The 24,754-nt window shown below is 52.3% G+C and overlaps 1 protein-coding gene and 1 non-coding gene across 8 annotated transcripts; one reads left to right on the top strand and one right to left on the bottom strand.

Annotated features, from left to right (window-relative positions):
• Positions 1-667: 667 nt before the first annotated feature.
• Positions 668-752, bottom strand: LOC141944899 (small nucleolar RNA SNORD45). The gene has a single exon (XR_012629359.1). It is a non-coding gene; the product is annotated as a small nucleolar RNA SNORD45 (small nucleolar RNA).
• A 1,224-nt stretch (positions 753-1,976) lies between these two features.
• LOC141944696 (electroneutral sodium bicarbonate exchanger 1-like) lies at positions 1,977-23,671 on the top strand. Of its 7 annotated transcripts, none has more exons than XM_074871744.1 (10): positions 1,977-2,316; positions 3,308-3,409; positions 14,235-14,405; positions 15,315-15,389; positions 21,072-21,153; positions 22,069-22,204; positions 22,417-22,577; positions 22,951-23,139; positions 23,281-23,336; positions 23,457-23,671. In XM_074871744.1, exons 3-10 carry the CDS (start codon positions 14,364-14,366, stop codon positions 23,622-23,624), a joined length of 909 nt encoding a protein of 302 aa, XP_074727845.1. In that variant the 5' UTR covers positions 1,977-2,316; positions 3,308-3,409; positions 14,235-14,363; the 3' UTR covers positions 23,625-23,671. The 7 variants fall into 7 exon arrangements, with proteins under 7 accessions (XP_074727845.1, XP_074727843.1, XP_074727848.1 ...); XM_074871742.1 differs by having other exon boundaries at positions 23,248-23,336; XM_074871747.1 differs by having other exon boundaries at positions 23,229-23,336.
• The last annotated feature ends 1,083 nt before the right edge of the window (positions 23,672-24,754 follow it).

The raw sequence follows: 24,754 nt of genomic DNA, 5'->3' as shown, positions 1-24,754 counted from the left end.
CTTCTCCTGATAAAAACAACCACCAAAAGACCAACAAACAACAAAAACAAAAGCACACACACCACCAGCGATGTGCCTGTCTAAGAATACTGCAAGATACACGCAGTATTGCCAGAAAATTTTGAACTGCTGTGCAAAACAGCGGCTATTTACAGCATTTTAAGGAGTATGTGAATACGCAAAACAAATCTAAACCTGCCAGGAGATGGCGACTGCAAACCCTAAATGGAACTTACAGCCCCACAGAAAATAGACCATCGTTGCTCTTCCCCTTAAAAAGCAGATTTGAACACATGACTGTTAACTGTGACCCAAGGCAGAAGTGACCTTCAAGCATTCTGGAGGTGCAGGTGGGACTGAACAGGCTGTGGGCATTCGGAACAGGCACGCTCACCCAGGCAGGCTGGGTACGGTTACCCCCACGTCCCTCCACCAGCACTTGCTAACGCTGTTCCACTGGGGTATCCAGAGCTGCAGGCAGGGAACGGGAAAGCATCTCCTCCTAACACCAGCGCTAAGCCAAGAACTCTGCCTCCCCAGCGCGGAAATGGGAGAAAACTCAAACTGTGCCCCCTTCTCCTCACGCCGGGTGAGAGTTTGGGACGGCAACTGGATGCCACAGCGTGGAAAAGCTCCAAGGACACAGCCTAAGGACACTGGAGCTCCCCGGGTCTCAGAGTAATTCTAGAGCTAAAGCTGGGACAGACATCAACTCCAGATCAGATAATACATGCCAGCGCTCATCCTTGACCCGGGAAGGCAACCTCCTCCCGGCCCACCCAAGGGTTTCCAATCCAGCTCACTTTCTTCCCAAAGCAGGATGCTGCCTTATTTCATTGTGACACCACTCACCCGTTCCTGGAGACAGGACCAGAGGGACATGGCACAAGCCATCAAGCCGCTGTCTGGGAGCACCAGAGCTTTCTGGGTACTGTTCTTCACCACGGTGCCTGTGAGAAAGAAAACAAGAGACAGAAGAGATGGTGAGACATTTCACCTATGGTGGAGCTAGCTATGGGCAACAAGTAACATTGAGACTAAGTCCTTTTGCTCTGGGGAAAAGCACACACCACACAAATACCAGCTGAACAGAAATCTCAAGTTCAACAGAAAAAAAAAAAAAAAGCCAGATTTGAGGAGCACAACATAGGAACAGACTCCCACAAGACTTCTTTTGTATGGTACTAAAGCGTAAACGCACTACACGTATAGAAAAATTATTACACAACCGTTTATTTCATATAATTGCTCCATCATCATTTAAACATAAATTAATACACAGCAATCTTCTATTTCTGTGCAAATCAGTATGCAGAGAATGAAAGCCTTTCCTCTTCCTCGGGCCATACGCATCCTTCACCTCAACATACACCGAGAAGCATTCGGAAAACCCAAAAGCAATTGTCTACAAAATCCCAGTAAAACCCATAGCTAAGAAATATTTGGAGAAGACTGCTGCAAAGTTCATGATGAACGCAGACAACATCACCGGTTAAGGAGCATCAGAAGCACAGCGTTCCCAAATCTGACAGCTTCTGTAGCAGATGAATCTGAACAGTTCTGACCGTTGCAGTTTCTTCCCCGGAAGGTACCGAGTTCGCTTTTGTCCCTGAGACAGTTCTCGCTGCATTTCCTCCCTCCCCGCCCCTGCCGAGGCCACACGCACCAAGCTCGGTGCCCGAGCAGGAGGCACCAATTCCCCTCCGACCACCCACCGGTTCTTCCCCCGGCACCCTGAACGCCCGCTCAGCCCCGCTGCCGGGTCCCCCGCCCCGCTGGGACGAGCGGCCGGGCTCGACGCCCCCCCGCCCCCCGGGCCCCGGGCCCAGGCGCCGGCGGCCCCGGCCGGGCCCTTCCCGCGCCACGCGGTACCTGCACGCGCCGCCGCCGGAAAGACCGTCACAGCGCGGCGTGGGCAAGAGGCAGCTCCGGGAAGGACCCCGCTAGAGGTGACTATCCCAGCGCCTAACCCGCGCTTGCGGGCTGCGGCGGCGCAGGTGGGCAGCAGCCGGCGGTCAGGCGGGACGCCCTGGGCAGGGAAGGACCCCGCCCGGGAGCCGGCTCGGCCCGCAGCGCTCGCCGCGGCTCTGAGGAGCGGCCGGTGCTGGAGCCGGCTCCGGGGCAGGGCAGTGCCACTGCGCTTCCTCTCGGAAATAAACCCTTTTTCTTCCTCATGAAACTGATGAGGCTGCGTGCGGTGCGAGTTGCCAGTGTTGGACCCTGCAGATGTGAGCTGTGCCGCGCGGAAACACCATTGGAGAGTATACAAGGAACAGTTTGTGTTATGCTGGCTGGCACAGAACAATAGGAAAGAAGGTCTGTTTGTTTATTTTTTTTGGAAGGGGTGGGGGGTGATATTTGGGGGGGGGGAGCTCTGGGGAGGGGTTTAAGGCGTTGGGGGGGGTGCGTTGGGTTTTTTGAGGGGTTTTCAAGGGGTGGGGGGGGGTTGGTGTTTTTTTAAAACACAGCCAATACTTGTCCGGCGTGTCACAGTATTGATCTTCCTGCGGGTAACTCAGGTGGCAGTTTACAGCCATGAAGCGCTTCGTTAAGCAGTTCAGGCTTTCCACCTGGCAACAGGATTTGTACCGTCCGGTGCTACGTTCAGAGCGGGGGTGCCAGGGACCGTGGTGAAGCGAGGGCGTTTCGGTGGGAGGCTGCAAACGAATTCCCCGAAGGGTTCAGGTGGAAAGGAGTCTCTGGAGGGGTCTCTGGAGATCATCGAGTCCACACACACACACATACACACACACCCTCCCCCCGCTCAGGCAGAGGCAGTTATGCAGGACCATATCCGGTTGGATTTTGAGTACCTCCAAGGATGGAGACTCCACAACCTATCTGTGCAGCCTTGTGCCAGTGTTTGACCCACCCTCACAGTAAAAAAAAGTGTTTTCTTGTGTTCAGGTGGGGTTTTATGTGTCTAATCTGTGCCCATTGCCTCTTGCCCTGTTGGTGGGTGCTACTGAGGAGTGCCTGACTCCCTGTGCTTCCTTCCATCTCATCAGGTGTTGGTGCATCATAAATCTGAAAAGAAAAATTGCAATGATGTTAGCTGGTCTTTTTGAAAAATATTTTGACATGTCTTTCCACACTCGTCAACCTTCATAGCACTAATCCAGTGTGGATTAGGATGTGCTAAAAGTGTTGCATTTTCTTTGAGTAGCCTTTCAAGGCCATCGCAAATGTTCCCTTTCATCAATTTATTCCCACTGCTTCTTCTTAACTAGTACTTTCTTCCATACAGTATTTCTCTTTCTGTTTCTTTTGGGGTTTTTTAACCATGTATTCTTGCATTTTTCTCTAGAAACATTCTGCATCTTCCCTCTGTTCTATTTGGCTTGCTGGCAGCAAAGTGGGAGATACACAGCAAAGCACGTGTGTAGGTCGAATGCCATCTGCTCCACAGGTACGGTGCAATGGGATTCAGGGGCAACGCAGTTTTGGGGTTTCAGTGTTTCACTTCCCAGTTCTGCCAAAACTTGCTTTGGCGGATTGCTCCGATGCATGCAAATTCCCTTTCTCTGTAGTCACAACATAGGGATAATCTTCCCAAGCACTTTACAAAACTTTTAAAAAATTAAGATGCTGTAACCTGTGGCTGCATTAGTTTTTTGGTTCAGAGGAAATGGTTCATTCTGAGTGAATTCTCTGCCTGCTGCTGCTTACCCCATATTTAAATTATTTGCTGATAAAGACAGCCATGAAACTCAAGTGTAAAGACATCAGAACCCACAACTTTCCTCAGTTACCATGAGAAAGGGTTTGGTTTATCAGCCAATGGCAGTAGTTTCAAGCCTCACTGACAATTACAGAAGGGAAGTTTTCCAAATTTGAGAAACTGACTTGGAGTTTCTGTCATAGTAGCTTGGATTTGTAGCTGGACAGAAACACAGCGCAAAGCATGGGCACGTAAGAATATTACGAGTAAACACAGCAGCAGAATTGTGTCATGCTGAGAAATATCAAATGCATGGAAGCAACAAAGTTTCTGTACGTAAAACAAATGGCCAAAAGCATACACCATCTGGAACAGGGCAGCAATATAGGGAAGCGTATCAGGAAACAGGGATGAAATGACTGTAAAGGCAAAAGCCTTTCCTGCATTCGTTTAATACTAGATATGATTAATTTGAACATTTAAAAAAAAAAAAAAGTCTACCTAACCATGCATACGTGATGGATCAGTGTAATGGAAAATATAAATAACTGGGATCTTGTAAAACCAGTCTCAACTTTCAAATAAACTTTTAACCCTCCCACCCTCTTTCTCTGGAAAAGCACAGAACCTGCCAGGAAAAAAGCCCAGTCTTAAGAAAGTTCAATTACTCCTTGCTTTCCTCACTTGCAGGAGTAGAATTTAGAGTAAGAACCTTCAGATTTCAAACCAGTAGTTTTCTGTCCTTAGAAAAAAATCTTGGCTAGTGAGAATAGTTTTAATTTTCAAGTTGGCTGAACAGAAATTTCAGCTCCCTAGAATCTGAAGTATACCAGCTCTTAGAAATCACATCACAGATTGTGGCAGTTGAGGCACGGACTCTCCATGAAGTGCAGAAGGAAAGACCCTTTATTATTACAATAGTACATACTTATGCTCTGGTCAAAGCTCTTACTTCATAATTAGCAAATCAGCAATTAGGCAGCTCTCAACCTTTTCTCCTAGCAGCATAAGACCACTCTAACACGCGCTGCGCAGACCAATCATCTTCTCATTCACACGCTGTTCACGCGGCGGTAACTTTTCCCAGTTCAGTGTTGCAGCTGTCCGTTGTTTTTCCCTGCCACCTTGGCACAACTCGGCAGTTCCTTATCTTTCTCCCAAGGCCTGTTTCTCTTCCAAGCCTTGCTGCTTCTCAGGGGCTGCGCAGAGCTAACAGGCCGACGTCGAGTTGCCTGTCTGCCACAACAGATCACGGTGCACGTATTGTATTTGTACACTTTGACCGTAGGAATACACGTTTACGGTAACGACCAGCGGTTAGTTTCTTATCACAGGGGAGGGACACCCCAATTTCAGCCCCCCCCCCCCCCCCCCCCATCTTTGAACGCAGAGAGGGGGCAGGTGTACGACCTGTGGCTGGACGTGGCCCACTTGGCCCTGCGCCCCATCGGCCTCCGCCAGCCCATCCACACCACGGTCACCGACCACAGTGTTGCATTCCTCACCAGTACTGCCCCCTAAATCCCCCAAATTCACCCAAAACCCCACCCCTCCTACAGGTGTGAGCCTGGCGGTGCCCTGCCCACCCAGTGCCTGTGTCCCTGCCAATCAAGGTAAACATGAGGGTCCCAAGGGAGTCCCTGCCATTTTTTGGGCCCACAGGTTCCCTTTCAGCATCTAAACCCTCACTTTTAGGGCAGAAAGCATCAGTTTAGGGTCCAAAGCCTCAATTTTCCTTTCCTAAATCTTAGTTTCGGCTTCCAAAGCCTCATTTTTACAGTCCAAAGGCTCAACTGTAGTTTGCAAAGTCTCCTTTCTAGAGTCCAAAGCGGCATTTTGACTCTCCAATATCTCATTGTCAGGCTCCAAAGCAGCATTTTTAGGATGCGGCCAGCCATTCTGAGGGTCCAAGCTGCCATCTTGAGCGTCCAAAACCCTCCTTTTTATGTTCCAAACCCCTCTCGTGGAACCCAAAGCCTCATTTTTTGGGTACAAACCCTCATTTATATGTTCCAAACCCCAGCTTTTAAAGGCCACAGACTGGTTTCAGGGGTCCAGAGCATCATTTGGAAAGCCCAAAGTCTGACGTTGAAGGTCCAAAGCCTCAATTTTAGAAGGCAGACCCTTATTTCTAGGGTCCCAACTTGTCTTTTATTACCCAGAGCCTTTTTGTAGAGCCCAGACTTTCATTTTTAGCGTCTAAACCCTCACTTCTTGGGCAGAGCGCAGCCATTTAGGGTCCAAAGCTCCACTGACAGCGTCCGAAGCCTCCCTTTTCCTTTCCTAAGTGTTAGCTCTGGCTTCCAAAGCCTCATTTTGGTGGTGCAAAGGCTCAACTGTTGTCTGCAGCATCTCCTGTGAAGGAGTTTGCGTGTGCCCCCGTGGGAGGTGCGTTCTACGAGCGCACGCATCGCTGGGTGCACGCTGTGAGCTTGCGGGTGGGCGCAGGGGTGGGTGCACGCGGGGTGCGTGCGTGCGTGCGGGGCGTGTGGGTGGGTGCATTCCGCGTGCGTGTGTGCTGCAGCGTGTGCACGCGCTGCCTGTGCGCGTGTGTTGCGTGTGCGCGCGCACGCTCGGGGGGGGTGTGTGTGTGTGAACACTGCGCGTTGCGCTCTGTGTTCCAGACGTGCGTCACCCGGGAGCGTGTGCGTGCGCACGTGCCCCAAAGCTGTCTGCGTGTGGCATGGATTTTTCCTATCCTCTTTCTGGCCCCGATGTGTCGGTCTTCTCCGTGCCGTGGTGGCTCTGAGCACCCTCCTCTCGGACCAGGCTCGGGTTCAGCCCTTTGGAGTGACTCTTTGCCTTTGTGCCCGACGTGGCTGCCTGCGGCCTCATTTTGCAGGTGGCAGGCATGGAAGTCCTTGCCTTGCACAGGAGACTGAATTGGACTGCAGCGTGGTTAGCTGTGAAAATTGGAACGTTTATTTGAAGAAGTAAGTCATGTTGAGCGTTTGTGTGCGCTCAGAGGAGCGTGGGCAGGACGGAGCAGGCCTTTGACACTGAGTGCCCCAGCAGGAGATGGCCGTGGTACACTGCAGCCTGCGCTGGATCCCATTCCTCCTGCTGCTCAAGCTTTTTTCCCCTTTAGGATCTGCAGGAGCTCGTGCAGCCGGGTAAAGAATTGCAGCAGCTTCTGGAGTGGAAAGGGGCAGGAGCTAAACCAGCCCGACTGTGCTGGTGTTGGGCTGGGCCTCTGCAAGGGGGTTGAGGTGGTGATAAAAGGACTCCATGGCCGTGATGTTGGAGCAGCCCTTGCTGTTGAGTAGAGTCCCATCTGTACCAGGATCCAGTCGTAGAAGTGCTGAGTGGAGGTGTAGATTCCGGGCCGTTTGGCTCTGGCACAGCCTCTGCCCCAGCTGGTCACCCCAACAAGCCAGAAGTAGTCAGCACTCTTGTCTTTGCAGACGAGAGGACCACCGCTGTCACCCTGCAGCAGAGGAATGAGGGTCAAGGTGGTGTCGGGTGGCCGCTGGCAGCACTAGGGCCGGCTCCTTCTCTCTGCCAGCACCTGCCGGAGCTGTATGCGCTGCACGGAGAGGCTCTGCTCAGGTGCTGGGGCCTCCAGGACCTTGTCTGGGAGAGGGTCGTGGGCCCGTGGGGTAGGACTGGCGCTCATCTCTGCACAGCGATGCTGGCTGTGTGGAAGAGGGATGTTCCAGGACTGGGAGCTGGACCTCGCAGCTGCCAGGAGCGCTGGATGGGCTTTCTGGGCAGAGTCGTGGGCCTCTGGGACAAGTGGGGCCCTGGGCAAGGACATGCAGCTGGGGAAGGGGAGCCCCAGCAGCGGTGGGGACCCAGGGGTGGGAGGGCGACTTGGTGGGCAAAGCCCACGCCGGGGTGCGTTTGGGCGGCTGTGCCGGGGCTGCGTGTGCCGCTGGGCGCTGCCTTGTCGCAGGCTCCTACCTGGCAGGTGTCGATGCCGCCCTGCGGATAGCCAGCGCACAGGTTGTAGGGGTGGACGGCCCCTCGGTACCACCGGCTGCTGTTGCAGAGGTTGGGGTCGATGAGGTGGACCTTGGCCTCCTGCAGGACATCCGTTGTTCCTGCGGCTGCAAGGACAGAAAGGAATTAACACGCGGCAGCTCGTTGCCAGGTCTCCTGCCCTGTGTGCGTGAACCCCTTTGCTGGGGCTTGGCTTTGCATGGTGAGAGACATTGTACTGGTGTTGCCCTTCTGTCTCGCCTTGGGCCCTGGGCCAGGCCCATGTCTCCGTGGGCATACGTCCCCACAGCCAGACTGTGGCTCTCGCCTCTGCTGTCAGGAAGCCCAGCCCGCCTCCCCCGTGTGCCGAGCTCACGCTCGGGACGCGAGCGCTCTTTGTGAACTCACATCTCGCCGTCGTGGCCCCCCAGCCACTGATGTAGCAGTTTGTCAGCTCTGACACTCTCAGCGAGGCGTCGGGCACGCAGGCAAGCTGTACATAGTAGCCGCACTGCACAGGCTGGTCCAAGTGCAGCAGCGCAATGTCGTTCCTCTTGGTGATGTTGCTGTAGCGTGGGTGAACCAGCAGCCGCTTAATACTGCGTACTTGGGTCTCCGGGCCCGGCTGAGTCAAGTGGTTGGCCCCAACCACCACGCGCCACATGGCGATGTGCCTGGAAGGCAGATGGGGAGAGGGCTCAGAGGGAGCCGAGCCACGTGCTGCAGCAGTCCAGCAGTTCCCTGCCGTCTGCTTCACACGGGGGAGAGGAAAGCAGTGCTACGGAGGGTGCGACTGCCGTAGCACGCCTTGGGCTCAAGGCGTGTCGAGCTGGAGGCTGCTAGGAAGCCGTGGCAAGAGCCCAGCCCTCTCCCAAGCAGTCTCTCAGCCAGGCTCTGCAGTGCCCAGGCACTTGGCGTACCACAAAGAAAGGGGACGGGAGTAGCACGTGGTGCTGCGGATGGGGCACCTGCGAGTGCTGGGGGGATATCCCCGTGCCTGACCCTCCTTACCTGGCCTCGAGGAAGCAGTGGGCTGCTGTGAGGACCCACTGTGGGCTGATGAGGGACCCTCCGCACACATGCCCCGTGCCTGCTTCCCAGGGATCCTGGATGCTGACGATCCAGGGCCAGGCCCCTGGCTGGGCACCTGTGCCACCCACAACGCGTGACGTGCCGTAGTAAGCGCCGTAGTAAGCATCCATGGGCCGGAGCCCGCAGGTCCTGTAACCAGAAACTCATCACCGTCCTGCTCGATGGCTCGCTGCTGTTGCGGCTGAAGGTCAGCCGTCTGCCCTCCCCACGAGGCGCTGAATGGACAGCGAGGCCAGGGGACCCCGTGGGGCGGGCGGGCGGGCGTCCGCCCCCGTTTCTGCTTTAGCCCCGCAGGCAAGTTGTGCCAGCAGCCCGGGTGCTGCAAGGAACCGAGGCTCGCGCGTGAGGCTGGGGAAGCCGTGGTGTGGCCACGGGGGACAAGCAGGCACCCTCCAGGGAACCCCATCAGGTTGCCCAGGCTCCCTCCCAGAGCCTCGGCCCACTTACCCACAGCTCTCCCACGCGCCATGCGCAGGCCAGCGCAGGGCCAGCAGGATGAGGAGGAGGAGTAGACGCATCGTTGCCAGTGGCATGTGCCAACTGCAAGAAGCGAGGGCTTGCTGCCACCAGCGCAGCAGCTGACAGAGTGGCCGCAGGGCTCACGTTGCCCACGGTGCCCTTGGCAACGAGGCTGATGTCACAGAGTCACAGTCGGTTCCAGGTGCTGGGCACGGTGGCCTCTCGGCGGGGGGACACCACGTGGGGGTTTCCAAGCGGGAGGGGAGGCAGAAGCTGGGATCGGACACCCCCAACAGACCCCCGCTGAATGCTCTGCTTGGGGGACGGGGGTGTGCAGGCCCCGTGGCAGGCAGCAGTGCCCGGCCCCCCGCACTGCCTGCCAACGGCGAGCAGGAAAAAACCCAGTGTGGCACCCCAGCCTCTTTGGGGAGTTCAGCGCCCCCCTGCTCTCCGCAGCCCTGTGCCACCAGGTCCTTCCCAAAAAACGTGTGCCAGAGAACATGACTGCTGCGGCACTCCCTAAATTCGCAAGCACGGCGTGTTCGTGGGTGCCTTCAATATGAGCATGGGAGTTCAGTTCCGTTCAGATCTTGCCGCGTGCTCCTGCCTGGCAGGTGTCGATGCTGCCCTGCACAGCCAGTGAGTCCTGTGCTGGCAAAGAATGTACCTGTGGCTCTTTAGGGACTAGTGAACAAATGAAATGATTTCCATTTTGTACTGAGGGACTAGGGATAAGCCATAAGCATTTACAGATACGCATGTTTTATTGCTGTGTTGTGTCGAGGTCCTGGCTTAAGGCCTAAGCTAAGGAGCTGACGGGTGTTGTAAGAGGCAAGGACTGGAAATAATAAACAGAATCTCTACCAAAAAGGCAAATCTGTCTTTAAACTACAATTTGTAAAATTGTACGTTGGCTTCAGTCTTATAACCCTTACCTAAAAGGCAATTGGCCGCTTGCTTCTTAATTCTCTAACTATCTAGTACCGCTTACTTTGTAAGCAGTTTTCATTGTGGGGGCAGCAGCTCCTGCTGGGGGACGACAGGTACCCCTGGGACCCCCAGGGACCCCAAATCCCCCCTGCAACCCACCCAAACCCCATTTGCCACCCTTAGGTCCCTTCAAAACACCCTTAGCCCCCCCCCAACTCCCCCCAAACCTCATTAGTGACCCCCCCGAGCTATTGGCCCCCAGGTTCTCCATTTCCCCCCCCCCAAAACCCCAAATAGCTCCCTGGGACCCTACCAGCCCACCCCCAGCGCTCCCCTAATCCCCATTAGCCCCCCCCCAGACACCAATATCTGCCCCAGGATCCCCCCCCCCTCCCAGGACCTCATTAGCCCCCTCCAGACCCTTCTTGCACCCCATTACCGTGCCCCCCGGACCCCAATATCTCCCCCATACCCTGCCCCCCCCAGGAGCCCTCTAGACCCTGCCCTGGACCCTACTAACCCCCCAACTCCCCCACGACCCCAATAACACCCCTTCTTTGTTTCGCAGCTGCACCTGCAAGACTTGTTTCAAAGCTTTATCAATTAAGGTTTAGTCAAACTTCAAAAACCACAGCACACGTGAAATAATTCTACAAAAGGCTCCTCACAGCAGCTCTGAAGTTCTGAGGAGTTTGCCACCGGAGTGATCCAAGCAGGTCACACTAATCGCCCTCCTCACACGGGGCACCATTTGTGGCAATTGAGGCACGGACTCTCCATGAAGTGCAGAAGGAAAGACCCTTTATTATTACAATAGTACATACTTATGCTCTGGTCAAAGCTCTTACTTCATAATTAGCAAATCAGCAATTAGGCAGCTCTCAACCTTTTCTCCTAGCAGCATAAGACCACTCTAACACGCGCTGCGCAGACCAATCATCTTCTCGTTCACGCGCTGTTCACGCGGCGGTAACTTTTCCCAGTTCAGTGTTGCAGCTGTCCGTTGTTTTTCCCTGCCACCTTGGCACAACTCGGCAGTTCCTTATCTTTCTCCCAAGGCCTGTTTCTCATCAAAGCCTAGCTGTTGATTCCGAGGCTGTGCAAGGCTGACAGGCCAATGTCTCCCACATGATTTTGCTTGCCCTGCTCTGTTTTTCTAAAGACATAGAGAATGCTGAGGGCTGAAGGCACCAGCTGGATGCCTGGTGCCCTTCCATTTCCCTCTTCAAGGTTTTTAGGTGGGTGGCCAAGGCGGGAGGCAGGCAGCTGTAACCTGACTGCAGATGTGCCGGGCATCGAAGCCCACAGCAAATGGGGAGTATGACACCTTGTGTCTTCTGTGGGACAGGACCCTGCCTGTAGGCAGTTGCTGGAGAAAAGCTGATGCATAATAAACTTATACCTTAATTCTCCTGTGCAATATCATCTGCATTGGAGTTCTGTCTGCAAAGCTGAGATGCTTTTTTCCCTGCCTTTCAGGAGTGCTCTAGGCACATATTTTAAGGAGTGCTGATCTAGCCAACATGCTGTAAGGGTATGGAGAAGGTACGGTTTGTCAGTAAAACTTTCTATTCCCGTCAAGTTAGTCTGGTAAAAGATACCATTTTCTACTAAGAAAGTTTATTCTGTATGTTGTGAAAAACACTAGGCTGCTCCGAGAGGCTAATTACAGAGAGAGGATAGATGAGCCCCTCCATAGCATTCACAGCACCATGTTGAATGTGAGTTGTTTGCTAGCTCTTGTGACTTTTCCTTTTCCCAAATCTGTATTGCTGGACTTGCCTGGCAGGTAGGAAAGTTGAGTGTCTGTGAGATCAAACACCTTGCTTGGTCCCTGGCAGAGCTGTAATTAGATGAGTGCAAATTTGTGACCTTCAGTGTCACCCTTGGTCCATCATATGTGCTGCCTCTGGCATGGAGGGGATTTTTTTTTTTGTCTATAGGAAAGAGGAAAAAGTTCTGGGTTGGTTAAGGAAATGGAGAAGGTCTATTCTCTGTGGCTGCTTGTCGTGGGAGTCCCTGTGCGGTTTTGTAAAGGAAAGTGTCAGGGCTGTCTCTGTGGTGGAGCCCACGGGGTATGCTCTGGCGATAGGAATGAAGCAAACACCTTGAAAGGAAGGATGGTGGATATACGTACCTTCTCTTATGCTCTTGCTTTCAGGACATCACCTGGGTCTGCTGAGGCTTCCTAGAATGCTTGAATATCTGAACTAGAGGCTGTGAGATAGGAGTGTGATTCCTGCAGGCCCTGCCGGGGATCCCAGCTCATGTACTGGGACTTTGCTGCTGGGTTTGCTGGTGCCTGGAAGCAGAGACATGCTGGGGAGGCTTGAGACATCGTGTCTGTTCCAGCCAGCACACCACTCCTCACTGTTTGCAGGGACAGGATGGTCCTGGACGTGGCACAGTCCTCACGTGTTGACTTCCCTGATTGCAGATGAATTTCTTCCTGACAAAAGGAGCTCTTATTTACCAAGATTTCATCTGCTCCTGCTGTTTATTGCCCACCTGAAATCCTCCTTGTCTCCTGCTGGCCTTGTTGTTGTCCTTCCAGGAGCAGCCAGCTGTGCTGCTGCCACAGTGGGGCGAGGGATAGAGTCAGATGGGGTCAGTGGTTGGCAGCTGACAGCTGCTTTTTGTTTCCATCTGTTCCCCTCTTCCTTTTTAATGAGATCAGGTGCCAGGGTGCACTAGGAAGACTTTTCAGTGTGAGAGGAAGTCGCAAATGGGGTACTCAGGTCCTTGTTTTCATCCTTGGCAGAGAGAGTCTGCTCAAATCAAACCTTCACCCTCCTGAGCTGCTCCTATAACAGACCTGGTAAAGGGAAACAAAAGCTCTGCCGTGAGGCTGACAGCTCCGTGTTGGATGGGCCTGTCCTGAGCTGCCGAGCCTTGAAACTCAGATGTTTGTGCTGATGGCCACTGACACGCAAACCTGGCTGTTTCTGGACCCACTGGGGTGCCTATCTTTTAATTTTTTATCCTCATTTTTGTTTTTTTAATGTGGCTACTGTCTTGTCTTCTAAAATCCCAGCTGTTTTAAATGATATCAGTGACTTGACAGATTCATTCTTTCAGGCCTTTGGTGCTCCCTGCACAGACCGATCAGTGTTTCTGATCAACCAGTCTAATTTCATGAGTGGCTCCACTCCTGCTTTGTGTTTTGAAGGGTTTTCCCCTCTGCTTTTGAGGCCATATGCTTATTACAAAGCTGTTTTTTCATGAGTGGGAAGATTTCTGCCAAGACAAATCTGCAGATGTTTGGGGCTGGTTTTGTTGCTGACTCTTTGATTCATGGTAGTTCTTGGGATGTGTGAAGGATGGGAAGAGGTTCAAAGGAAGAACCTGAGGAGCTTGTTTACAGTTCAGCTTGGACGATCTCTATGTGGAAAATGAAAATCTGCCCTTCTGCTCCCGTCGCCAAAATGTGATGTGCTGGGAGTCAGCATGGAGACCTCGATCACGTAAAAGCTGTAGAGTCTGACGGGACTTCCACGGCAGAGAGCAGAGGCTCTTTTAAGGGGTGCACTAGGTGGCCTGTTTAAAAATCATAAAGCTCTGGCTCAGGTTCCAGCTCAGGAGAGCCTCTGCATGGCTGTTCTTTAACAAAACGCCCAGTCTTTTTGGCAAAAGACTTTCGGATACAAATGCAGTCAAATATTGACTAATCCAGTAGTCTCTTCTTAAGGACACCAGCAATTGCTTTGGGATTTTGCTGGAGTTCAAACTCAGCAATTGTGGCTGTTGCACGGTTGTATTAAGCCTGTGAAGGCAACTGCCCAGAGCAGGTAAAGCCACATTCCACTTTGTCTTTTTTTCTTGATGCTTGTTCACATTGTAACTTCCTCGCCCAGCAGAGCTGGTGCCTTCAGGCTGCCCCAGCACCTCTTGGCACAGCCCGTGTGCTGCAGGAAACCACCCGCTAGCCTGGCAGTGGCAAGGAGACCAGCTTGTCCCTTCAGTGCTTCACAAAGGATAAATGAAGCAAGCTGCTCCTTTCCCACCACTGCTTCTGAACACGCTGTGGTGCTTTGTAGCTGCCGTGATTGCACCAGGGGCTCCTGTGGGCTGAGGCTGAAATGCATGTCACGGGCTGTGTTTGTCCCTTCCCTGTATCCCACTTACAGCTGGTTTTTTTTCTAATCATCCTCTCCTTTGCTTCAAATCACAGACCCAGATGTTGGTGTTTGAAAGTGCCCTGCTGGAGAGGTACTGGACCTGCTGGGGCTTTGGATGACCTATTTGCTGTGAAGCCAGGAGCCAAGGAGACCTGTCCCACTGCAAATGGAGCTGCCAAGTGATGCCAGAAGCTGCAAATGCCAATCAAGATGTTGTGGACCAGGTAAAACACATTAGGATTTTTTTTTCTTGGCCTGTAGAAGTTGGAGGGAAGGACCACTTGTGGCATTTAGTGTGATCCTTGGAGCTGACCATGGGAGGATCTTGCTGGGCTGTGGGTGCTCAGGTATTGCCATGGTTTTAAATGCGAGTGATGCCCAGTAGTAGAGAACTGCCATGTGCTTGGCCTCTGAAGGAGGCTCTGTGCCCTCCTTGGGTAGAGGAGAGGAGGGCCTGGTGCTCCCCAGCCTGTGGTACCCCATGGCACTGGGTGGGATGGAGAATGCCCTGGCAGGACGCTGCCAGCTGAGGAGAAGAGCTGGGTGTGGAGGAGGAGAGACTGACCCCTGCTCTGCCTCTGTGACTGTGAAAGGCCACTAAGCCCTGTTCCTACAGTGTGCTGGTGCTGCAGCATGTTTCTGCCCTCAATATGGTGGGGACTGAGGTGGTTTTTAGCTGCCAGAGGAAACGCAAGGCCAGAAGAGTTGGGATTAAGGTACTGTGAGCCCCAGGAACAACTATCAAAGCATCCTGTAACTGTGTAGGTGTCATGGTCCACTCGGTGGACTCGTGATGGTTCGTTTACTACAATCTCGAAAGTGCAAAATGAAAGCGACCAACACCAAAGGAGATTGTATCAATCAAACAGTGCAACTTTATTGTGTTTCTTGTGAAGCGGCATGTGATAGTTAGAGATGGGTGAAAGAAAGTGGGAAAGTGAAGTGAAGTTTAGAAAGAAGAGAAAGAGAGGTTATAGCTACCACCGCTGATCTCAAGACGTCCTAACAGTCCCGGGTCCAGCTAGCACTCTGTCATCGATCGTCGTGATCCTTGGTGGGGAAGCTTCAAAGCTTCGTTGCCCCAAAGTCATCTTTTATGCTTAGTAACACACCTTGCTCCTCCTCTGCCTCAGGGATCTCCGCCCTTCTCGAGTGAGGCTACCACGCATGCACGAGGGGGAGTGTCCAAGACATGGTCGGTCTTAGAGGTGGGTAGCCTTCAACCAGGAGGTGTGTTTTGGTATTATAATGAAGCAAAGTACATCTGATCTCTTCATCAATGTTATGGCAACAGTTTCGATCCAACTTTTTTGACAGTAGCTATGTGGTCATCTCTAACGGCTCCAGTTAGGCTCAGGTACTGAACAGCACTCTGTACCACATGGCTCGGGTACGAAGAATAGCACTGCACTCTTTGTACCACACTGTCCAGTATTCTGAAGAATAGCACTGCACTCTTTGTACCACACTGTCCAGTATTCTGAAGAATAGCACTGCACTCTTTGTACCACACGGTCTAGTATTCCGCACAACAGCACTGCACTCGTTGTACCACACAGTTCCGTATTCAGGAGCCTTTGCACCGCATTCCACTCTTGGGATCGGCAACTGTGTTCCAAACAGGCCATTGTTGGGTACCTTCCTGTCCATGTCCCTGAGGACAATGTTGAGACAATGCTGATCTTCTGACTGACTCTTACAGTAGGTGATCAATGCCCTTGACATCTGTCCACTTTCTTGTTTAGGCTGAGATGCCTAAAAGCAGTACCTTGCTGAGTCAGGCCTGAACCTCCATCCAAAATCTACCCATCTTCCTGTGGCATTGTCTCCTGGCAATCACAGCCTCACAGTTACTGCCTTTCTACCTTCCATGTCAGAGGTTCCCCTTGAGCTGTGATTAACTTCTTGAGGCTTGTAAATTTTCCTCTGCATTTACAATATTATGGAAAAAGAAATCCTAGGAGGCATTACACTTGCTGGGGCCAAGGACTTTGCTTTGTTTCAAAAAGTGAGGAAAACCCAATTTATTCTTTTTGGATTTCGTGGCCGCACCACTAATGTCAGGGTGTCCAAAATGTAGGCATTTGAGTTATTGTCTTGATTTAGAAAAGGAGTAGAGACGCAGCTTAGGGTTAGGAAGTGAGACGTAAAATAAACAGAAAGTGAGGAAAAAAATTGATTCCAAACATGGGAATAAAAAGGAATAAAGCAAACCCAGGGCTGTGTTTTGATGTGTGTGCTACCAAAAAATTTCATATTCTCCCCTGCAATGTGGGATTGCATTGCTCAGAGGAAGGCAGGGGAAACATGGCTAAAAGGAGCCAACTTTATTTTCCTTCTGTCTCAGAAGAAAACAAGTACGAACCCTGCTTGGATTAGAGAGGATTATGGGCTGCCTATTTGGGAATTCATGACTGGGACTTCATGATGATGCAGCTGGGTATGTGATCTCACTGCAGTTATTTGGTAGGAAATGTTTTGATAGCATCTAAAATGGTTTGAGTGTTGCAGTCAGTCCCTTTGTTGAGCGCTGGAGTTCTTCCTTCATGGGTTAAAATGGGGGAAGGGAATGCTCCCATGGATGGTGTAAGCTGTCTGTGCCAGCACTGCCCTCCTCTGCCTGGGTCCTCACTGCAACCCTTGTCTTTGCCTTTGCTGCAGCTCTGTGTCCTCTGCAAGACACCAGCTGTGCCCAGTTACTCTGTGAGTTCGATCTGGTGAGTGCAGCACCAATGCCAGGAAAGATGTTTCTGATGTGCCTGTGTCACCCCCCAGGGGCTCTGGTCCTGGTGTTCAGAAGCTGGGCAGTGCCTGTGCTGTGGGCTTTGTCTCGGAGCCTGCAGCAGGGCTTTCGGGGGATGCAGGCTGATAGTGCTCTGTGTCCTTCTGGCACTGCAGCAAGAGAGAGGTTAATAATGCCGCATGCCTGCTGCTGCCCTTGGCTGTATGCTCGTTTGTTTCTGCAGGAGGATGAGAGCTGTGTCAGCAGCATTTCCCAGGGGATGGGGGAAGGATTTTCGCCCTTAGAGCGGCTCCCTGCATGAACCAGCAGTTCCCTGTGCCTCTGAAGAGAGCAGGGCCAACAGCCTGCTTTGGTCAGACCCTGCTAGGATGGAGAAGGGTGGCTTGTCTGAAGTGCTGAGGTGGCTGGCTTGCTTCTGTGCTGGGCTCTGTGCCAGTGTGATCCCCTCTCCACGCCCTGGGCTGCTTGACATGTGTCCTCTTGGAGTCAGAAACGCAGGCAGCCAGCTGAGAGCCAAGTGTGAATGGGGAATGATGGCTCCAAGCTGAACTTACTGGTGACAGTTGGATATTGTGCAGGAAAACAGAGGGGAGCTCATGGGGCAGAGAGAGTGTTGGCAAAGCAAGAGGGGCTTGTCGGTCCCTGAGGGAGCAGAGATGGGTGTGTACAACCCCAGGAATGGAGAGAGGGCAGCGATATAAACCCCATAGCTCCTCTGAGTCCATGGTCCTGAGCATGTGGGGTGGTGTGAATTTCAGCTTCTGGGCTCTCTTTTTGAAAGCATGGGTCTCCCCTTGGGGAGATGGCTGATGCTTCATTTTGTGGCTAGCTTGCAAGCCTTCTTTGAACCGGTAAGTCCCATCCTCTGGAAGAAGCCTGGAAGAGACTTGGTCCTCCCTCCACTTCCCTGTCTCAGCTACACCCGTGTACCTGGGCAGGGAGCTCTGTGAGAGGGGGGGTCTGCCTTAGGCTTTTCCATCTCCAAGCATGGTGAGGCCCAGGACTGGGTCAGAAAGCGGTGGCTGCAGTCCATCCTGCAGGGCACTCTGAACTGTGTGTGTCAGCTTGCAAAGTCTGTACACCCGTACTGATTTTAATTTCAGGTCCATGGCTGTTCCAAGCTGGCAGCTTGACAGGGCTGCCTGGTGTCTGTAGCCATTGAGAGCCATGGTTATGGTGAAGAAGCTACAGGACAAGCTGGCTGTGGCCTCCCTCTGCTCAGCTGCCAGCAGACTGGCTGGCAGCGTCCACCTGCAGGGACATCTCCCCACGGGGCTGTCTGGGGATGCAGTGTGTTCCTATCCCTCAAAGTCCCTGTTAGCTAGAAGAAGTAATGATCTATGGTGTTCATCTTCCCTGCCATCAGAAATTAAGCAGCTTTGGCAGAACGTCTGTGTTTTGCAAAACACCAGAGCCCCTCGAGGGCTTTGTGTGCAAAAGCCGAGAGAGAATCCAGTAAAGCTGCTTTTTGCAGGGAGCACCGGTGCCGTTCTGCTTGATCCGCAGGGTCTCTGCAGCTCCCCTTTCACGGGGATGCCTCAGCTCTTCCCTGCTGCCGAGGAGGGTTTTGCCTGGGTGTATCAGGCCCTGGCCAAGGGGCTTTGCCTCCCTCCGGGCTGGGAGCAGGTTTTGCAGGGGTTACCCAGGCTCTGCCTCTAGCGACGGGTGCTGCAGGGAGACTGAGGAGCCTGTCTGAAGCAGGGACAGAGCTGGGGCCCTGTGGGTGCTGGGCTTCTCCGGCCTGGGTGGCTGAAGTTAGTGCCTGCAGACTGTCCTGGGGTGCTCTTACCAAGTGGTGACCTCTTCAGTGATGTGATTTGGAATTTCCACCAGGGATAAACGGTGTTGCTGTGTGTGCTGGTGTAGTTGCCCTCCTGGATATGTCCAGCCCGGGGTCTGGCAATAGCAGGTAGAGATTTGCCTGGAGTTGAAATAAGGGAGTTATGTATGGAACTTGGGATGTGGGAAGAGGAGCCAAGAAGAAAAAGGCTTTCGAGTCAAGGCATGTGCATAAAAATATTTCAGCATATGTTTCTCCCTGTCCAGTATGTTTGAGCTGCCCTATCCCAGGCTTCTCCTGTACTGTGAACTCTGCTTTACTTTGGAGTGAACGTGTCCAGGAAAAAAACCAAACCTGCCTAAACTTTATGCAACATCTAGAAGATCTTGATGGGTCTTAATCTAGATGAGAAAATAGAGTGAAATAACCATTTCACAGTGTCCGCCTGGTGTAGTGGTGGCAAGTAAGCTGACCTTTGCTGACCCGAGGCTGATGAAGGAAAGCAGTGGCTCGGAAGAACTGCAGGTCCCATCTTGCCCTGCTGACCTGACCTCAGAGCCCTGCGTTTCCCTCTGTCAGTTAATGCCCAGCTCATCTCTGTAGCAGCGCAGGGAACACAAGGGAAAATGAATTGGCCCACAGGTAGCATGTAACTCCCAGGTCCAAGTACAGTGAGAGGATGATGAGCCGAGGTCTGGTGCTGAAGGCACCAGAGGGTGATATGCTGCATACCAGGGGTGACTTTTTATTGCACACGTTTGTGTTTTGTTGCTCAGTCCTTGGAAGAAACTGTATGCTGAGAATCAGGCATTCCCCTATGGCCCCTTCCTGTGGCTCAGGGTGAGGCTTGCCCGAAGGCTGCCGTTACCCAGGGACACAGCGCACACGCGCCCGGGTGAGGTGCACTAATGACCTTCTCAGGTCTAGTTATTCAGGCAGAAATGGTTTTGTTTGAGAGGAATTGTGGGGAAGATGAATAGGTGACATGTTCTTTTCAGATAATTTATTTCACATTTTCAGTCCCATGGCATTTGCCCAAGGCTCAGGGTTGGAGGTGTCCTGGACAATTCCTAATGAAATACCAGTGATGCTCGCTACGAAGCAGGAATTAATCTCCAGATATCTGATTTGAAAGTGTGTTTGTTTGCCATCTTATTGCAACTTCAGTTTTCCACCACAGTCTTGACAGCCAGCCAACCAGTCCTGTTTTCCTAGTTGCAGAAGCATCTCTGGCCTTGATATGAACATGAGGGATTTGAGCAAAGCTCAGCAAGGCCTGACCTCCCCTTAACCCCATGCCAGCCCCTGCACAAGGGCACTGGGCGTTGCTCAGAAGGGACGGAGGGTAGTGGAGGCTGTCATCGGAGAGAGGACGGGAAAGCTACAGGCACATGATAATCCGGGTGCCGGGTAACATGGGCAAGTCCCGGGAGCTGGCGGGGAGGTAGCAACAAACATCAGCTCTGAAATTAGTACTCGGGGACCAGCAAACTCATCTCCAGACAGGAGTGTGTGTTTCTGTTGCCCATCAAGTTAACCGGTGCCATCAAGTGCTTCCAGGAGGCCCTTTCAAAGTCACAGTTGTGACCTGAGTGTGAGACGTGGCTGGGATTTTCTTGCTTTGAACACGGTAACCCTGGCAATGCCCTTCCCCAGCCCTGGTGGCAAGGGGAAAAGAGAAGCCAAAGGACCGATTTCTGTTTGCCCCTGTAGTTCTGCTTCGGCTTTCAAGGCACAACTGCTCTTCATGCAGCGCCGGCAGTGGTACTTCAGGCGAGGAGGGCATTAGCTCTCAGCCCTTGGCAAGGAGAAAAAGTCTGTTTGGTGGAAAGAGCCCTTGCACCAAGGGAAGCTGGAGACTCATAGGGCTGAAGATGAAGCTTTGCCCTTGCAGGCTCTTGAGAGCCTTTGGAGGTTGTTGGTGGCCATGTCCTGTGGCCAAGGGCCATCTGTTGAGTCCTGCAGGTACCGTGTTTGGAGACTGAAACTTGCTGTGATAAAAAGTGCAGGGTTTGGGGGCTTTTTTCCCCAGTTTGGAAATCCGTCTTTGTTTGTTTTTAGAAAGGAAGGACAAGAAGGAAGCAGGAAATTTGTTTTTCTGGTCTGAAACCCTCAACTCTCTCCCCCTGTAGTAAATACTTTCCAACTCACATTGTGTACAATATAGGTGATGTTATGAGCTGTTTTATTTGGGTATGGGAAGAAAAGGCTCCTACAAGTCTGTGTTTTTAGGGCCGTGCCTGGAGGAGGAGGCACGCAGAGGCCTCGTGGACTCGCGTGGAGGCAGGGGTGGATGATGGGTGGGAGGACGAAAGGGAGCTCTACACACCCAGCCCCAACTCTTACCTTCTTCTCATTGCTAACCAGAGACATGACAAAGAGGCAGCGATTGACCAGGGAAGCGTGAGCAACATTGTCAATATTCACTATGAGAGGGACGATTTGGAAGGTGAGTCTCTGCACATGCCGTGCTTCTGAATAAAGCAGCACAGTTCTTTTCACATAGTTTACTATTACGGCTTTTTTAACAAAGGGAAAAAAGCCGCCACGGAGGCCACGGTGTGAGTTTTAAATGACCCAGAGCCATTGTTTGTTGTTTCTCAGTTGTTGCAAAGCTCGAGTAAAATAAACTTCAATAAAAGGGCAAGTCTATGACGTTCAGGGATCCAGTGAAAACCACAAAAAACCCCACAGGTGTTTCCTCCTGGGATAGCTGCACGGATTTAACCATGGTGTCTGCATCAACCATCCCACAATAGTGAGAACGCTCCAAATGCTACTTTTTCTCAGGTCACCAGATCCTGTCCGTGGGCATGCGGATGCCGCTGGTGAGGCAGAGCCACCGGCATCACCTACCCCACAGCCAGAAGCATCAGGAACAGGAGCAGGAGAAGGACTCTGGCCCGACAGAGCCAGGCTACCCCTGTAAGTCCCGCCGTGGCCTGCACTAAACTCCTCAGGGCTACGTGGGCGCTGGGGTCCATGTGGCTATCTGGAGTGACTTGCTGTTCTTCTGAGGGAAAGAGGCATTATTTAGCAGGACCCCCTTTTTCCAAACTTTTCTCAGATTTTTTCCTCTTTAAGGCAGTTAAATGCATAATGCAATTAGGCTTGACTTCCTTAGAGGGATCCTGGCTTTAAGAATGTAAATGTGGGGAAGGAAGGCTGCCCATCCCTATGCAGAGGTGGAATCGATGCTTCTCCTCCTCCGAGGCTCTGTGCAAGCCTGGCCAGAGCCAGGGGAGAAGGCCCAGCCCAATATTTTTGGCTGAACTGGTGCTGATCCGATGCCCACTTTGCACGTGAGCATGACGGGCCGTATTCAAGCGCGGTAACGGGACGGGCCTTTGTCTTCTGCCCCCAGAAACCCTGTCCCAGCGGGTGCAGTTCATCTTGGGGACCGAGGAGGACGAGCAGCATGTCCCCCACGACTTGTTCACTGAGCTGGATGAGATCTGTGTGAAAGAGGGTGAAGATGCTGAGTGGAAGGAAACAGCAAGGTAAGTCTCTGCTCCTGGCTGCGGTAGGTGAGGAGTCCCCGCTGACAGTGCCCGCGGGCTCTGCTTTCTGCTCTGCAGGAGGTGAAGCTTTTGCAGCTGCAGGTGCTGCTGTGAGGAGCCTTCTGCTCTCGGCACCCCACAGCTTGATCCCAGGGGCTGCAGAGCTGGGGCTGTTTTCTTGCAATGGGGCTGACGGTGCCTGATGTCTGCAGGTGGCTGAAGTTTGAGGAGGATGTGGAAGATGGCAGCGAGCGCTGGAGCAAGCCCTATGTGGCCACGCTGTCCTTGCGCAGCCTCCTTGACCTGAGGAGCTGCATCCTCAATGACATGGTGCTGCTGGACATTTGTGCCAACAGCATCGAAGAGATCACAGGTACCGTGGGCACGGCAAGTTGCAGTCGATCGGCCAAGAAAACTCTGGCAAAGTCTGTGCTGTAGATTGCTTATAAGTTGGTTAACTGTGTAGAGTCAGACAGAACGGCCAGACGGGGCAAGAGAATTACATTATTTAGAATGGGAAATAATTACCTTAGCGGAGTAATGAATGAGCACTTTGATGATGTTTTTAAGCAAAAGAAAATTCTTTCTGTGGCTGCAAAGGCTGAACTGTGTTAAAACATCTTGCTAAGCAAGGCTGAGCCCGCGTTAGGGTATCCTGTGTGGCACATCCCTCCCCGGGGGCTTCGGGGGTCAGGACTTGATGGGGTTTCTGCTCTAATGGCTTAATTTCCCTTTGCCATCCCCAGACATGATCCTGGGCCAGCAAGAACAGTTCACGGAGTTTGATGAGCACATGCGGGCGAAGGTTCGAGAAGTTCTCATGAAGAACCATCACCATCAGGACGAGAACAAAGGAAACAAGCTTTTTGACGTTGTCCACTTCTTTGCTGATGAGAGCAAGAAACCGCCAGACCTGCATGTCCTCGACAAGCCACGTGAGGGTTCCTGCAGGGCTTCGACCCCATTAGACTATTCCTGGTAAAGGGGAAGAATCCCAGTTGCTCTGTGTCTGTCTTTCTGACAGTTTTTCTTTTTCCTACCAGCCCAAACAGTCACCCGTCTTCCTTCTCCCACAGCTGCAGAAGCTAAAAAAGGGGTGAACCAAGAGACTGGCACAATGGGTTTAAGCAAGGTGAGACACTCGTAGCTTTCTTACACTTTTGGGGCCAGATCTGCTCTTGCAAACTTGGCTGCAGAGTTCTGTGAGCTTTGTTTTTGGGGTAATTGCCTGAAAATTGCTTGTTGTGCCCAGGTGGAGCTGCACTTCCTGAAGAAAATTCCTGCCGGCGCTGAAGTGTCCAACACGCTCATAGGAGAGCTGGATTTCCTTCAGCAGCCCATCGTGGCATTTGTCCGCCTGACCCCGGCTGTCCTCCTCTCCAGCATGACGGAAGTTCCCATCCTGACAAGGTCTGAATGAGAAGCACAGAATTTTTATTTTAAAGAAAAAAACAGCAAAACAACATCAGATTGTGTGCATCAGTTTGGTGTCCCAAGGGCACGAGGCCAGTGGGAGCAAGCACATTTCTCCCCTGCACATCTCCTCACCATTGTTTCTCTCTTCCCTGCTGTATCTTTTAAACCCACTGGCCAAAAGTGGCAACCGGCTGTTAAATGAGAGTGGGAAGCATGGTAGAGGTTGTTCTCAGCTGCTGCAGACCTCTCAAAAGAATCACAGAATACAGAAAGGCTGGTGGGAAAGCAACAGGAGTGAAAATGGTTGTGTTTAGTCCCTGGAAGGTGACAAATCCTATGGTGTTACAAAGTACTTTCTGGCTGCAGGCATTGGTTTTGAGAAGCAAACCACAGAGGCAAAAACCCAGCAGATCTCTCCCCAGAAGTACCCCGACAAATGAGCTTGGAAAGGCTCTGGAGAGACAAGACAACAGCTGGGTTAATGGCATTGTGGTTTCTACAGCTGTGCAGCCTGAGGTCAAAAACCAGCTAAACCTAACCAGCTAAACCCAACCCAACCGAACCATCATTGTATTTTCTCTCAGAAGTAGTACTGATAGGATTCAGCTTAGAAGATGACACTTCCCTTACCAAAGTTCTCCTGGTACGGCGACTGTGCAGTTTTAGGAGAATGTGAGTGCACAGGGTATATGCAAAGAGGTACATTTGAGCATGTGCCTCTTGCCTCCCCAAGCTCATTCTCCTTCTCTCTTCTCCTCTGGTGGTATTTCTGCATTTCTTATCTTGCTCCACCTTTGCCCTGGAGTAGAGATGTTGTACAAAATGTCTCTGTTGGCCAAATGAGAAGTAAAATGCCAGCCTCCGTGAGGTGAAAGCTGGAGGACTTGACTTTAGTCTTAAAGGCTGGAACTGGTAGAAATCATGCAGTAACTGCCAAATACTTTACACCAATGCTTGCCTCTGACTCAGATACCCCTGCTCATTGTCCGTGCCACCTTGACAGCCCCTCCCAGTAGCGAGATTGCCCTGGCTGATGTCAGACAACAAGAGAACCCAGAGCAGAGCAGAAGTGTCATTACGTGGGCAGAGAGAAGGAATGGAGGCAGGCTGAGGGCATTGGATGTTCAGCAAAAC

The sequence above is a fragment of the Strix uralensis genome, chromosome 5, assembly GCF_047716275.1.
Source record: "Strix uralensis isolate ZFMK-TIS-50842 chromosome 5, bStrUra1, whole genome shotgun sequence".
Classification (NCBI taxonomy): Eukaryota; Metazoa; Chordata; class Aves; order Strigiformes; family Strigidae; genus Strix; species Strix uralensis.
Note: the sequence above shows the minus strand (reverse complement) of the source record. Positions and strands in the feature narration are given on the sequence as shown.